Below are 17472 nucleotides of genomic sequence, written 5' to 3' on the forward strand. Positions count from 1 at the left end.
CATGGATGCGGCCAGGCCATCCCCTGTAAGCGACGTGCGTCAGAATCCTCCTACTGGCATGATAAATGGGTGAGGGGTACTGCAAGTTTCACAACTGTGGCCAAAGAAGGTAGTGAAAGGGTGGAAGATAATAGCAATTATAGGAGCTGATATGAATAGCAGGGTGAGAAAGAGAAGAAATGGGTATGAGGAGGTACACATAGGCCATGGGTTTGGAATTAAAAATGAAGATGGGGATTATATATTGGAGATGACTCAGAGTTTTAGTTGGCATGTAAGAACACATGGTTTCAGAAAGTGGGTAAGTACTTGATAACTTATGAAAGTGGAGGAGTGCAAATCCTAACAGATTACATCCTGGTTAGAGGAGCCAACAAAAGCAATGTGATGAACCTTAAAGTGATCTTGGGAGATGCGTGTGTTAAACAACATAGGCTGGTGGTGATGGCTTTGAAAATGAGAAGAGAAAGAGGAGATCTAGAATTAAGATTTGGGACACTAAAGGAGAAAAATGGGTGCACTTTAGGAGGACTGTGAGGGAGAGATGGCTGGAGGTGGGGAGTGTAAAATTTGGATAGGGTAACAAAGTGGAAAATATCTGGGCAGACATGAGAGAAATGTGTGTGGGGGAGGCAGAAGAACTGGAAGGAAGAACCAATGGATATGAAGTGTTGAGAGGAGAAAAGTGTTGGTGGAATAGAGAATTGCAAGAGTCAATAAAAAAAAGCAAAAGAATTTAAGGAGTGGATAGTAAGGCATGCACAGAATGCAGAGGAACAGTACAGAGGAGAGGGAACGATGCAAGAAAGAGGGTAGATATGGCAACTGGAAGTGCAGCAGAACAGTTGAAAGAAAGACTAGGAACAAAAAATAGAGAAAAGGATATCTGTAAGATTTCAAACTTGAGGAAAAGGCAGAGATAGGATGTGGGTAAAGTGGGTGTCATCAAAGATAAAGTTGGAAATCTATTGCATAGGGATGAAGACATTAAGAAGAGATGGAGAAAGAATTTTGAACTTTTAAATACTGAAAATGAAAGAGAGGGGGAAGCACAGGAGGTAGAGGGACCAGTGATGGAGATACAGGAAACAGACGTGAATAGAGCATTAAGTAAAATGATGAATGGTAAAGCACCAGGTCCATCTGAGTTCCAAATTGAAATTATCAAATTACTAGGTACAGAGGGCGTGATATGGATTTATTTAAAGCTGTAGGGGAAGAGGAAGTAATGCCAAGGGACTGGGAGGAGAGTCTAATGGTATTTATACACAAGCAGAAGGGAGATGTCATGGATTATGGTGACTACAGGGGAATTGAACTAACAGAGCATGGATTGAAAGTTTTGTAGAGGATACCAGAAGAACAATTATAGAAAGACTGTAAAGATTGGGAAACAGTAGTAAAGATTCATGAGAGGAAGAGGGATGGTGGATGCCATCTTCATAATAAGACAGATACAGGAAAAGAGGCTGGAGAGAACACGGGAGCTCTATTGTGCATTTGTAACCTAGAAAAAGCATATGATACAATCTCAAGAGAAGTGATGTATTGGTATTTGAGGAAGATGAAATTCCCAGAAAAGTTGGTTAGGCTAGTCAAGATGATATATCAAAGAACGAGCACAAAAGTAATAACAGCAGTTGGGAAAACAGAATACTTTGTAGTTAGTGTTGAATTACACCAGGGATCAGCATTAAGCCCATTTTTGTTTGTACTGTTCATGGATGTGTTAAGTGAAGACCTACAGAGAAGGGCAGGAGAGTGACAGGATTCTTTAGAGTGGGGTGGCTTAAAGGTGAATGTGAATAAAACAAGAGGCTTTGGTGAGTAGTAGGGAAGAAAAAAGAGGCTCGATTTTAAAACAGGTGGAAATGTTTAGATAGAAATGTTTAAATACTTAGGATCTACTTTAAGCCAAGAGGGATGATGTGAGACTGAAGTTGACAGTAGGATACAAACTGTGTGGGAGAAGTGGAGAGAATTAGCTTGAGTTATATGTGATGAGAAAATGTCAATCAAGTTAAAAGTCAAGTTCTACAGCACAGTGCTAATGTATGGATTGGAAACATGGGCTCTAAGAAGGAAAGAGGAAGAAAAGCTTGAGAGAACAGAGATAAGAATGCTGAGGTGGATTGGGAATATCACTGCTTGATCGATTGGAAAATGACGAAATAAGAAGAAAGGCAAGCATAGTAAGATTACAGAGGTGATAAGAGAGGCACGACTGAGAGGGCATGGGCATGTATTGCGGATGGATGATGAGAAGGGAGTGAGGAGGGCTTGGAGGAAACCTGTTAGAGGAGGAACATCAAGGGGGCGACAGAGAATTAGATGGCAAGAGAAAGTGAAGGAAGATATGGAGAGAGGAGATTTGGTGGAGGATGATGCCTTTGATAGAAGTCAGTGGAGAAGGCGCATCAGGCAACTGACCCTTTAATGTAGGGATAAAGTATGAAGGAGGTAGCATGTATGTAATATATATATATCATATATCTTATAGTATATATATATATACTATATATATATATACTATACTATATATATATATATATATATATATATATATATATATCTATATATATATATATATATATATATATCATAACATTATTCATTCATCCTACGTATACATAATCATTTTCAATTTCGTAGTCAATATTCTGTGATCAATAAAAATTACTTTATATTGAATGCATGTTGTTTTTCTTTTTTTATTTACAATACCAAACAGTACTTGGGAGGTCAAACATTAATAAAAGAATTCGAGTTGGTCAAACCTCAACATTGACCGACTCGAGTTGGTCAAATTGCTTTTAGCCAACACCTTACCCCCAACCCCAAAATCACATACCCTTGGAGCTATCCCTGGTGCGATGTAACTGTGGTTGCCACTAGATATTTGATGTAAAAGGTGTAAATGAATCTAATGTTGAGATGTTGTAAAGCTTTGTGATTTGGGTATTGCGCCGTGACCCGCAGAATTGTAATTGTTGATAGGTAGTTTGTGAAGGATGCCGTAGGGCGATCGTTGGTTTTTTTTTTAACTTGTCTGTAACTTGTGTCTACGTTCTGTTTTGTAGTATGAGTCGGTGCTTACTAATTGTTATTAAAGACATTCAAATTTTATTGGGTTCTCACTGTTTCCATATGCATTCTCCTCTTTAATCATTGTCATATTTAATATAACAATATGTATGCATTTTGTGTATGTATGTATGTATATTCATATGTATGTATAAATCCAATATATATATATATATGTATATATATATATATATATATATATATATATAAGGATTAATTTTTGATTAAAAGATACTTTCATATCCAGTTCTCTCTACCTCGGAAATATAATATTTTCAAATATGTTTTTTGTAAGTTCGTCCGTCAAGGACTCGAACCATGGAAGACAAGAACACAGGACTGCAGTGGCGTGCCTTAAACCACGCAGCCAACACGGGAGTTGTAAGTTAATGCCTTCTCCCACCTACAAATCACTGTCGAACTCGGGTATTTGTAATTCGAACCGATATCAACAAACCTCTACAGTGTTAACTGGGTAGTGCGTTTGCCACACAGCCAGATTATGATTGACTTTTATCACATCACCGTGATTCATAGAGGAGCATTAACCTGCAAATATCTTTTGATATCCAATTCGCTCTACCTCTTGCCTTCCGTGGTTCGACGCCATGAGATGGCGAACTTATCAACTAAAAAATTCTCCTTCCGTTAGTATATATGAAAATAAATTATTTCCGAAGAAGAGCAAATTGGCCATTAAATGTATATGAATCATGGTGATTTGATAAAATTCTTTTATAAGGTGGATTGATATCGATTCTAATTACAAATTCTTGATGTCTTGTTTTCCGTGGTTCGAGCCCACGAGGCGACGAACTTATTATCTACTGAAGAATTCCCCTTCGGTTAACATATGAAAATAAATTATTTCCGAGATAGAGCGAATTGGATATTAAAAGTCATTTGTAGCTTCATGATTGTATATGAATCATGGTGATGTGATAAAATTAATTCATATATATGTGTTTTTGTGTGTATGTATACGCTTCTTATACTGTAAAGCCTTGAGTAGGATACGAAGATCTAATGAAGACTGGGTGAAGAAGCCCCACTCACGGCAAGAAGAGGGGGTCGATTCATGTTCGCCGAGTTTCAGAGGCGAAGAGGCCAGCGCATTCTGCCTTTGGCTCGACCTCACCTCAACCAGTTGCCACAGAGTTCGGTTCACATCACCTGGATGGATAGCTATAACAGATTCACATCAACCGTGCATTTGATGTCTAGGCCAGTCCCTTACGACGCTCCTGATTGGCTGTTGATAAGTCGGTCACAGGGCTGGAAACTCTCAGGCTCTCGAGCGAGTTCACAGGCAGGATGTATGTTCCACCTCTCCTGAAAGACGTATCCCTCAGGAGAGGTGGAACACAGATCCTACCCATGTGAACTTTCGAGAGAGACAGAGTTTCCAGCCCTTATCAACAGCCAATCAGGAGCGTCGTAAGGGACTGGCTTAGACATCAAATGCGTGGTTGATAACTATATACAATAGTATATGGTTATCTATGTATATTACAAATGAACTTGTGCATAGCTATTTTACCGTTGAGTATAATAAAGAAGACATAAATCTGATGACTGCATTACGTAAAGAGTGAAATTATTCGTAGTGATTTAACTCCGATTTCGATTTCGTTTTGAAACTGCATAGTTATGCCTTTTTTAGGTATTGTCTGAAATGCAAAAAATACTCAGCCAGAGACCGGAAATGCAAAAAGACCACTTGAAGTTAGCCAAAAAGGAAGGGTTATATGTACTTGAAGAATTGCCAGAAATATGCGTAAAGGCATATTTTTTTTTTATTTTTTTTTTTTTTTCACGCGCAAAAACTCGATAAATCCCCTTTCCAATTATGTCTATTTATTACTGTTTGTGTCCGCTATTGCACATTCAAGCAACAAAAAATCAGATAATAAATCAAGAGCATTTTGACGCGTCTGAGGGAATCTGTGCACTCCTTGCATGTACTATGCAAGAGTTTATGTGAGCGTGTCTGTGAGTATTAAAAGTACCATAAATTCATCCCCAGTTCAAAATCGTTGCCAATCATAAAATCATACGAGAGCGAGAAGTTCCTGAAAGTTTCTCTTAAAGCAAATCAAAGAAATTATACAACAACAGTACGAGTCCAAGAATTCCCACTCCCAGTCTGTACAGCGTCGATGAACTTTACATGACGTCATCGCCCACAACTCCTCTGAGTCACCGAACCAGTGTTTGCCTTTTCAGTTTCTCTTATCCTTATTTACATTTCTGCGCCATTTCATTTCACTACCTCATTTTTCCCGCCTAAAACACTCAATCTTACCCATGTAATGCTTGAAATAACACCAAAGTAGTGTTCCACTCAAGAACTTTTCTTGCTTCCACCCCTTCTCATGCAGTCTTCCTGACCTTGCATCGTACGACCGCACCCGCCCCCCCACGCCGCCCCCTGCTTCCGAGAAAGTCATTCAACCCTGTCCGGTACAGTATAGCGAGGAGGTTTTCAAGTCTCTTCCACCAGAATTCAAATTAGCACAAAACTCTTCCAGTCTCGAAAGATTCAGATGCGGTTCTCAAATGTTCTTTGTATTCCATGAAGACCTTCACTCATTTTTTTACAGCAACTTTTCATGCACATACGTATGGCATCTTTAGACCAGGTTGCCCATCCAGCTTTCTTTCTGAATTATTTTTCCCTCAGTGTAAATTAATACTAGATTTTTATACTAATACCACACGATACTTCCTGTTCATCAAACTGCTTCAAACAACCTTATTTCTCCTTGATTTAGTCTTAATTTCTATACACATTAGAGGTGTCTCGGATGACTGGAAATGGGATTTGCGGATGCGGATATCAGTCTTTTAAGATTTGCTGATACGGATATCAATCTTTTATATTTGCAGATGCAGAATCGGATATTTGATGACCATACCCTCGCGGATGCAGATGTGGATGCGGATACTTTGTAATTCTAAATAATTTAGACATATTTAATTGCTAAAGACTATTTTCAGCCACATGATCCAAAGTATGTTACTGCATAATATTCGATGTACTATCTGAAAGTAGAAATATATGTGATACTCATGTATATGCATGTAAACTTTCATACGAACGTACAGACAACAACAGCAATATACGAATGTTGTTCAGTTGTCTTGGTACAAGGTTATTTCACGCTCATTGCATGATAAGGTAACAAAACTCAAAGCTACTCTTTGCATTAGAGAGAGAGAGAGAGAGAGAGAGAGAGAGAGAGAGTGAGAGTTTCATAAAAAGCACAATACCCTGCCTTTATTATTACAATGGCCATAAATGACATGAAATTACTAAGATAAATATGCTTTAAAACGAATAAGGTATAAAGCTAATATGCTATAACGGTGCTACTTATAAAGTGTATACTCTATGAAATGTGCAATTGTGTATCATGTACTTTGCATAATAAAACGAAAAAGCTAAATTTAGAAAAGAGAAAAAAAAAGAAACTTTTAGCTACAATGTATGAGTATGGAGTATTGAACACTGAGCAGGGGGTGATATCCGCATTCTCAAACTGCAGATGCGGATGTTGAGATATTGTCAATGCGGATGCACATTTATAAAAAATGCGGTATCCATACATGTCTAAAACACATATACCCACAAAGAATAGGGTGCTCCATTGGAAGGACTCAGAAACCCTTTCCTTGACTTTTCCACTCTTATATACCATAATAATCATTTGCTTTTTTTCAAGTTCACTTTTCTTAATGTTTCTTTTCCCTCCAACTAATGTTACCATTCATTTCACTTATTTTAACTATATAATAATTAGAAAATCTTCAGCCACTACTCTTCTCACCATTATATCCATTAGCTTATCTTTTGATTCACTCTGTATCAACAATGAATAAACAAAATTTCTCTCATTTCCTTATTTCCCAGGTAATTTTCGATATCTGTCTTTGTAAACTTTATATTTGCAAATTCCTCCTTCTTTTATGACAAATTTTCACAAGACTTTTCCCCATTACTCCAGGTGTTCCAGAACTACCACTTATACAATTTCTCTTTCTGTTATTAGGTATGGATCCAAATAAATAGATTTTTTTTTTGCTCTCCAAACCCAGCACAAACAAATTCAAACTATCACATCAAATTTTGGTTTCAATATAAGTTTTTATATTTTATGAACACAGTTCTTAGGAAAAGGTTTCCTTCTGCATTTGTGTTTTTACACATCCTCAAAGTTTTCCTGATAAAAGCTATTCATCACGTGTTCTGCATTTCACTGCTACCCGAGTTACAAACACTTTGTTATTGCTAGTCGTGAGCATCATGCCTTTTTTGTCTATTTTTCTTAAAGAAACACTCATCTCTCATTACCTACCGCATCTAAACGTTCTTCAAAACCACTAAACATTTTTTGCCAATTATTATCAAAACAAACATCAGGTATAAGCATCATATCTCCCAGTATTCTATAAATAAAACTGTAAAAAAGAGCACAGTCAAAGAAATAAACTCATTTGCAGCACATGGGGACTTTTCCCTTGCCAAGGAATCCAAAACCTCAAATAGGCAGGCCCTCAGCACTTTTTACAGCAGCAATGCCCATGTGGTTCTGTGCACTACCATTACAAAAACATGAAGTAATAGATTGACAGACTAGGCACAAGTTATTATTACAAGTTACTACCTATGGCAGTAATACGTTCATTATTCATATCAGCAAATTTAAACAACAACATTTCTTGGTTGATTGACCTCAAAAAATGCGTATAACATTATTGATCTGCAACACCCCAGTATGTAAATACTTAGAGTGGAGGGGTAACACTTTCAGAAGGCATACCCTGTAAGTGAATAGGCATAATGAGCAATTAGGTTTATATCTATATAGCATATAAAAATGGATATATGTATGTGTGTGTTTGTGTATGTTCCATCATAACTTTTGAGATGCATTCAGATATTTCAACCTAACTTCATATACTTATGACATACCATCTGAAGAAAAATACTGTTGGGTAGACATCACTAGCACCAAAGGGGTGGAGTGTGTGGCAAAGGAGGTGAAAAGTCCAAATATCTGAAAATGACAAATGTTGTTGTCTAATTTATAGTTTTTGAGTTCTCTGAGATGGATAGTGACACTCCTCATGCTATTTAATTCCAAGTTCAGCCCCAGTAGGGAAGGGGTGAGAAGGGGTTGGGAAGGGAGTGACATGAAAAATAACTGAAAACGACAGATATTAGTGTCTAATCCATAATCTTAGGTCTCTGAGATGAACAATGACACTCCTGATGCCCTTTAAGTCCAAGTTCAGCCCCAATAAGAAGGGGGAGATGAGAAGGGGTGGCAAAGGGGTGACATGAAAAAATTCTCAAATGCCATAGCTATTAGTGTCTAATCAATAGTTTTCTAGGTTGCTAAAATGAACACTGACAACCCTGATCAGGCCCTTTAAATCCAAGTTCAGCTCTGATAGGGAGTGGGGTGAGAAGCGGTGGGAAGAGGGTGACATGTAGAAATGACAGAAAATGACAGATATTCGTGGCTGATCCATATGGACACTCCTGGTGCCCTTTCACCCTCAATGGACGGAATGCTCACAAGTAGCAATAACGAGTTTTGGGTGAACAACGGATTTACTCATGATGAGTAACAATATTACACTCCATCGATTTGGGGGAAATGGAAGGGAAAGAGGTGCCATTACTGCCATAGCTCATAAATTCACTAATGGCAACATTCAGACTAGCTAAAATCAAGTGAGTGACTCATGAGAGAGTTAGATATGATCTTGACTCGAAATGAGTATGTACTGCCTCTCTCTCACATGATATCTTTTTATATATTTGCTCATAAATATACCCAGGGGTTGCTGTTGGTTTTATTTTTTATCTTTTATGATAGTATGTCAGTTATAATTGTAATTTTGCACAGAAAAATACAAAGAAAAATCAGAAAAGACATGTAAAATCCAAAAAAGTTACTGCATTTTTGCTCTCAATAAATTTACATAAATATTTTACAACAAATATACTCAGAATTTGTTACTGATTTTAGTTCTTATTTGTTATGATATTGTATGAACTGTAATTATAATTTCAAAAAATAAAATAGATTTAGAAAAAATCCTGTAAAAAGAGGCCCTTTTGTAGAATTTTTTTTCTTACATTTATGCATTTACATATGTTCATCTTTCCATTGATGTGTTTCTTTTTTAAATTGGCTGACCGCAGTGTTTATCGGGCTGGGATGCTGCGCCTTAATTTTTTACCCCGGCTATTAAGTTCAGCCCCAATAGGAATAAGGGTGAGAATGGTAGAGAAGAGGGACATTTGTACAAATAACTGAAAATGACAGATATTTGTATGTAACCCAAACTTTTTGAGGTTGCTGAGATGGATAATGACACTCCTGGTGCCCTTCAAGTCCAAGTTCAGCCCAAAAGGTAGAGGAGGGGTGAGAAGGGGTGACGTAAAAATAACCGTAACCGATAAGAGATATTAGTGTCTAATCCATAGTTTTTTGAGGGTCGCTGAGATTAATAGTGACATCCCAATACCATTTAAGTCTATGTTCAGCCCTGATAGGAAAGAGGTGGGAGTGAGAAAGGGTGGAAAGGCAGTGACATGTAAAATAACCCAAAATGACAGATATTAGTGTCAAATCCGTAGTTTTTGAGGTCACTGAATTGAATGGTGACACCCCCGGTGTCCTTTAAGTCAAAGTTCAGCCCCAATAGGAAGGGGTAGAGAAGTGGTGGGAAGGGGGAGACAAATATAAACCATAACCATAAAAACCAAAGCAGATATTAGTTTTTCTAATCCATAGTTTTTGAGGTTGCTGAGATGAATAGTGACACTCCTGATGCACCACTTCAAGTCCAAGTTCAGCCTGATAGGAAGGGGGGGTGATGAGGGGATGGGTAAGGGGAAGGTGACATGTAAAATACACTGGAAAACGACAGATATTTGTGTCTAATCCATAGATCTCGAAGTCACTGAAGATTAATAGTGACACTCCCAAGGCCCTTTAAGTCGGAGTTCTGCCCTAATAAGAAGGGGGAAGTGAGAAGGGGTGGGAAGGGGGATACATGTAAGAATAACCAATCTGTTTGTGTCCAATCCTTAGTTTTTGAGGTCACTGAGATGAACAGTGACATACCCAATGGCCTTTAAGTCCAAGTTCGGTCCCAATAGGAAGGGGGTTGAAAGGGGAGGAAAGGGATGACGTAAAAATAACTGAAAATGACAGATATTAGTGTCTAATCCATAGTTTTTGAGGCTGCTGAGATGAACATTGACATTCCTGATGCACTTTAGGTACAAGTTCAGCCCTGATAGGAAGGGGGGTTGAGAAGATTTGGGAAGGTATTGACATGTAATAATGACTGAAAACACAGTTATTAGTGTCTAATTCATAGTTTCCAAGGTCGCTGAGATGAATAGTGACACTCCCAATACCATTTAAGTCCAAGTTCAGTCCTGAATGGAAAGGCGGTGAAAATGGGTGGGAAGGAGTTGACATCTAAAAATAACTGAAAACGGCAGATATTAGTGCATAATCCATGGTTGTTTCTAGCCGCTGATGCTGTTAGCATAGTATCTATCAAAGATTAAATATGTATCAGCATTCTGAAGGTGAGTACATAATATACTCTTCAGTGATCTTTATATAGTCATGAACAAGTCCATGGGAAGGCCAGTGGAATATCCACAGAATACTACCTCCATCTAGGACTACTGCATCTGGAGGAACAGATTTACGATCTGTGACTTAACCTGAAGTTTTGCTTTCATGTAGATTTGGATTTTGTGAGAGCATCTTTCATATCAATATCTCGAAATTACTGTAAACATAGTATCCTAGAGTAGATCAGTGATGTGGCATATACTTTAATGTTAACACTTACCTTCTTCCTAGATACAGACATGGTTACCACTGGCTTTGTGAGTGACTTGTGAAAACTTTGAAGCCACAGTTCATAACTCCTTATCAACTCTTCTCCCAGCTGGACAGAGTTATCAACATTAACAGATGTAGGCACCAGGTAAAGAAAAATCACAGGAAAAAAAAGTCGCATTAATCTTTCTTAGATAGTGACCCCCAAGGGTTTTAATCCGGTATGTATCCATGTATCCACCTTTACGGCGTGCTTAGCACAAGCCCACTGGGGATTTTCTTTTTTACAACACAGTATGTAAACACCTTTGCGGCGTGTTTAGTGCAAGCTCGTTGTGATTACCGTAAAAACATAAAAGACTGTAAATATCATAAAGATAATGACCCCCAAGAAATATAGCGAATGATTCCCGTGACTTTATCACCGGCCACCATAAATTAATGTGACTTTTTTTCTCCTGTGACTTTCTTGCCAAGCCAAAATTGTAACTTTATTTCCGGCCACCGACTAGACATGCGACCAGGTTATTCTGAACCTTTTGTCTATTTGTGTCATCATTCTATATCCTTGATGCACTCTCCTCCTTGTGTGCTGTGACTGTTTGCTGCATATCTATATCAGATAACGACATAACATCTTTCTTTTGCTGTTTACACATATGGAGGCCATATGCCCATCGCTTCAGTGCAGATGGTTTGAGAGTTACTCCATTATTGACCTGACCAAATTCCGTTCCACACACCAGGTTGATGATACATAACAGGATTGCCTTTTAAAAACTCATCCTGTACTCAACCAGGCAATACAAGCACTACCTGGAAAAATAACACAAGTTATGCATCGCAACACCAGCAATACAGAGTATGTAAGCGTTGGATAATAATGACACATGCTTCAGGGGCAATAGACCAGCTGAGAATCCATTTGTTTTTGTTGACGTACACGTGTAGTTGTTCCACCACCAGATGGAATGAAATATTGCCGTGTGATTTTCACACGATATTTCAGTAAAGGAAAGAAAATTAATTCATAATTTGCAGAGTAAACTTTTTTTACAGTGGTGGAAATGTGTCGATCTTCGCGACTTCGATACTATGATTGCGGGTCGAGATAATGTTATCTGGACACTAGCAACTGAAGGGCTAATGATTTTCTCCAGAGAAGAGCCCAGAATATAAACAAACAGAACATTATAATATCTGATAGTAAAAGTTTTACACTTTATACAAAAACGTGAATTTTGTCAAAATGAAGCTTCTATGTTAAACAGAAATTAAAATATGGCTGAAAACTAATAAGCCCTGATATGCAATGGCGGCCATTTTATATTTATGGCAAATAAAACATTTTCCCCAAGGCTGCTCCTCCTGCACTCGTTTTGTTTTTGATGAGAATTAGGGTCTACATACCAAAAAAACCAAACAAAAAGAAATTGATATCTGGTGAAATAAGGTTTCACCTAAAAAAATTGCCATTCTGCCACTGGACTAACAGTATTATGGGTAGGTTTTCAAACCCGTACCCCTCCCTTCTCCCTCCATCCCCCCTTTCTTCGCTTTGTAACTTATGAGGTATATAAACTCTATGGGTTTATCATACCCCATTTCATGTGCTTGAGACCATAGAAATATATTATTGAAAATGCGTTACATTCATCATAGTAATTTCTGTCCTTTTATCCACATATCACTGTCTGCCTCTTTCATCCAGGTATTACTGTGGTGACTGGAGTCGTTGGAAGGTACGTCTCCATCATAACAACTCGGGAAAATATGATCCGTTATCTCTTATCATTCATTCCCCTCGGCGCATAACTCCCCGTCGGTGATATTCCTGAAGTAGCGTGAATTGGATATCAAACCACATTGTAGCTTTATGATTGTATATAAATCACGGTGATGTGATAAAAAAAAACAAGATATATATATATATATATATATATATATATATAGATATGTGTGTGTGTGTGTGTGTGTGTGTGTGTGTGTGTGTGTGTGTGTGTATGTATGGTGTGTGTGTCACGTGTGTTGTGTTATTAATTCACTGCCTTTTTGTTATTAAAATAGTTTTTTGAACGGACAAAGGCATTTGACGAGCATAGATTCTTGGGACACACTGATTCGCATACCTTTGCTTCTTCGCTCTTCATAAGAATTCCTGTTGTTTAACAACAAACTCGCAGCATGTGGTTGCTGCAAAAGATTAGCATCCATTCTGGGTACTGCTCTTGTGATTCTCAGTGATATCAAGCTTGAAATGTATACAGTTTCCATTTGATACTTTAGACAAACTGAAGAAACATTCAAATGGGGAAAATATAATTGATGTTGACAGTCAACTTTGAAGCTTCGAATACCTAAACTATCAGAGGAAAATCATGCGCACCTTGAAAAGTAGTGAGTTTTTTCACTAACTTGTGCTTAGGCGAGTATCAAATGCTTCCATAAACTGATATAGAATAAGTGAAAAAGATAGGGTTCTTATTGTTTTCACAGCGCCCTTCTAATTAATAGGTATTTACGACAGTACTGATCACAGTTTCTATAGTGACAATATCCTCTAAATTGTTAAATCTGTAGCCTGTAGGTGAGGTACAATTCGACAACGGAAATATTTAGTGTAACGTGTCTATCTCTGATGGTTAGAATCAGGTATAGGTAGGTACTACATGACATTGCATCAGAACATTGCACGAAGTCGGATTTGATTTTTTTTTTTGGAAGAACACCCTCTCCCTCCCTCGCCTTACCGCCACCGTGGGACGATGTTCAAGTGTTCATCTTTCCATTCATTTCAACACCGCCAAAAGAATCACTTCTAACAGGTCAAGAAAAGAGAACATTTGAGAAAGTGACGGGAGAATGGATTCTCAAATCTCCTGAATTTCTTCATACGTTCCATTAACGATGGTAATGCTTGGAACGTTTCTTTAAGAGACAAAGCACACGGCGAATGACTTATTCTTCGGACTAGGACAAGAGGATCAAGATGAACAGTTGTCATCTTCTTACCCATGAGTTATCTGCAGGCTGAGGTAACACGCTGTCAAGAACAGAAGAGGCGAGGAGTGTCGCCTGGCCATGGTAGCAGACACAACAAAACAGCAGGAACTATGATCGCGAGAACGCAAACGCGACTGTCATGGAACTCTAGTCACTGTCGAGAGTATTCTCGAGTAGCTCCGCCTAGTCGGACAGCGCCTACCAATAAAAGAAGCATTTCCAGTATAGCCCGAGGATCCCGAGGCGGTAACAGGAGAGAGAGAGAGAGAGAGAGAGAGAGAGAGAGAGAGAGAGAGAGAGAGTGGTCAAAGCCTCCTATCGTCCGAACCGCTCTCAGCACAAAGGAGAGGGAAATGTGGGGCCCGGTATGAGAACTTAAGAAGTGATGTCATGTTTCATTGGAATGTATGCGCACTGAAGGACACAATTACGAATTCGTTCTTAGAAATAATCGCAGCAGAAGCCTCAGGATGTTTATAATAATCATGCTCACACTTTCCTTGCAAGAGGATAGCCGGACTAAATAACATACCTGACTGGTGTCAAGGTCAATTCCGTAAACAGTTTTACATGAAGAATGACTTCTCAGCTAAGCCTTATCCCTCCCTCTTGCCTTGGTGGTGTAATGCTCTGTACTCACACCTTCCATCTTCTCTCTCCGCAGCGTTATGCAGTTTCTCAGATGCACAGAACCGTTCACGTTTCGATACTTATGATCTTTCTTTGTATATTATAACTTTTAAGTAGAACAAAGAGACATCAATGAACTCATATCGGCATCTTGGCGTCCTTTTATTCTCTCTCTCTTTCTCTCTCTCTCTCAAGCACGCGCCCAACTTCTCTCTCTAGTTGATCTGTCAATTCATTTATTTATTCTCGAATAAATTAACTCCTACAGCGAAATCTCTTTTTTTCTAATTCGCTCAAAAACACCGCCAGCCATATTCATGCTTTTTGTGCACGGTCACAAACTCGCATATACAGCGTACAAAGATATGCACACAAAACCACACACACACACACACACACACACACACACCACACACACACACACATATATATATATATATATATATGCATATATGTGCATATATGCATAGTTGACCAACCTGTGCTGCGGGGAAATCCCTCCCTGATTATAGATAATAAATTCTCTCTCTCTCATTCAGCAATCTTGAAAAAACTATGGATTAGACACTATTATCTGTTCTTTTCAACTATTTTTTACATAGCACCCCTTCCCACCCCTTCTCACCAACCCCCCCTCCTTCCTATCAGGACTGAACGTGTACTTGAAGGGCATAAGGAGTGTCACTATTCATCTCAGCAACCACGAAACTATGGATTGGACACTAATATCTGGTGTTTTCGAATATTTTCACGTCCCCCCTCCAGCCCCATTCTCACCCCCGTCCCTATTGAGGCTGAACTTGGACTTAAAGGGCATCAGGAGGGTCACTATTCTTCTCAGCAACCTCAAAAATATGGATTGGCCACTAGTATCTGTCGTTTTTGTCATTTTTACTTTTCACCCCCTTCTCACCTGCTCCTAATCGGGCTGAACATGGACTGAGAGGGCATCGGGGGTGTCACTATTCTTCTCAGCGACCTTGAAAACTATGGATTAGACCCTAATATCTGTTGTTTTCTGTAATTTTTACATTTCCCCCCTTACCACACCATGCAATTGGTGACAGTGATGTCTTATCCCCACAGTGTTCATTCAAGATGGTAAGTAGTATGTATACCAAGTTTGGTTGAAATTACTCAATTCATTTCAAAGTGTATGTGTAACATACACACATAAACACAGATACATACATCCATATATATTTATAGTATATATATATATATATATATATATATATATATATATATATATATTTATATAATGTGTGTGTGTGCGTGTGTGAATGTCTTTCACTGTAATACAACAGTATAATATGAAGATAAAAGGCCCATAAAACACTATTTTAACATAGCGATCATACATTTCAAGCACCTCCTGTGCTCCTGATCTCTGGTAAAGTATGGACATAGGATGTCTTACAATAGTATATATACAAAACATATGCAGGTGTGGCAGTAAGTCTCTGTTGGTGACTCAGGAAGGGTGGAAATTAAACTATCCCCTGGTGAATTTTGGCCTCATTACCTCACATCTGGCGACTCGTCCGGTGGTCGGATATTCTTGGACGAGCGGCCTATGGATTAGTTCGTCGATGTCATCCGATTTCCAGTGTCCTCCTGACAGGTTCATATTGTTGGTTTGATTGATGATAACAGATTCCAGCATTTTCCTTTTGCATGGACAGCTACTTTTAAAAACCAGCTCTGCCCCACTCCAGTACATGTAGGAAAATCCCTGAGTTCTCTGATGCACATTGCACTGATCTTTTGTGTCCTGCTATTCTTTTTGAGATGGATCTACCGGTTTCCCCAACATAAATCTCATTACAATTGCTATACGATATCTTGTAAATTCCGGCTTCTTCTCCTATTTTATTTAGTTATACGTTAATGAGCGAAGTCCCGATGGATTTGAGAGAATGGAAAATAAAAGGATTATTAGACCTGAGGTGTTCTGTAGGCTTTTGGATGTTTTCATTGTACAGAATTTATATTTTATTGTTGAAGTCTTTTTATCAGTTGTGAGTGGAACCTCTATAGTATATTGTATTAGCTTTATTTATAGCCTTCTCGGTAATGTATGGTGGGTAAAGCAGTTGCATTAGGTGTTGGTGGATCGTGTTGAATTCTTTATCTATGTACCCATTTGAACATATTCTAAGCCCCCTGAGGAATAGGTCACACCCGACTATGTACTTTACGGATACATCGTGGTAACTTAGGAAATTAATATATGAAACAGCAAAAGTGGGTTTCCTTTATACTGTGAAACCATATCTAGTCTGTTCTCTTATGATAAGTACGACTAGGAACGGCAATTTCCCGTCCTTTTCCCATTCTGTTTTAAATTCTATACACGGAATTAGTGATTGAAAAATTCATTGAAACCTCCCCAGCTATCATCCCAGTGAGTAAAAATATCATCTACATATCTAAGCCAGATCATATTGCGATGTTTGATAGAGGACAAAATTTTGTTTCGAAACATTCCATGTATTGGTTTGCTAGAAGGGGGGATAGGGGACTACCCACACTGCAGCCAAATTTTTGTTTGTAAAAATTACCATTGAAAGAGAACTCGTTGTTAGTTACACAATAGACAAATTCCCTATATGAAAGCATCCAAAAATCTACAGAACACCTCAGGTCTAATAATCCTTTCATTTTCCATCATCCCAAATCCATCAGAGTTTACAAGAGATGATTTAGCAATTGTAATGAGATTTACGTTGGGGAAACCGGTAGATCCATCTCGCAAAGATTAGCAGGACACAAAAGATCAGTGAAATATGCATCAGAGAACTGGGGGATTTTCTTACATATTAGGGACAAAGGCCATACTATGTACTAGAGTGGGGCGCAGCTGGTTTTC

At 38.4% G+C, this 17472-nt stretch overlaps 1 protein-coding gene across 2 annotated transcripts in view; it reads right to left on the bottom strand.

Annotated features, from left to right (window-relative positions):
- The window catches only part of LOC135206041 (alpha-1-inhibitor 3-like), a 168601-nt gene extending 154457 nt beyond the window's left edge, over window positions 1–14144 (bottom strand). The window contains exon 1 of one of the 2 annotated variants that reach the window (XM_064237237.1): window positions 13980–14144. In XM_064237237.1, the coding sequence (XP_064093307.1) occupies window positions 13980–14050 (71 nt within the window). In that variant the 5' untranslated portion in view covers window positions 14051–14144. The remainder of the gene's footprint in view (window positions 1–13979) is intronic. The other variant, XM_064237227.1, reaches the window with a different exon arrangement.
- Between the last annotated feature and the right edge of the window lie 3328 nt (window positions 14145–17472).

Source organism: Macrobrachium nipponense, chromosome 11 (assembly GCF_015104395.2).
Source record: "Macrobrachium nipponense isolate FS-2020 chromosome 11, ASM1510439v2, whole genome shotgun sequence".
Classification (NCBI taxonomy): Eukaryota; Metazoa; Arthropoda; class Malacostraca; order Decapoda; family Palaemonidae; genus Macrobrachium; species Macrobrachium nipponense.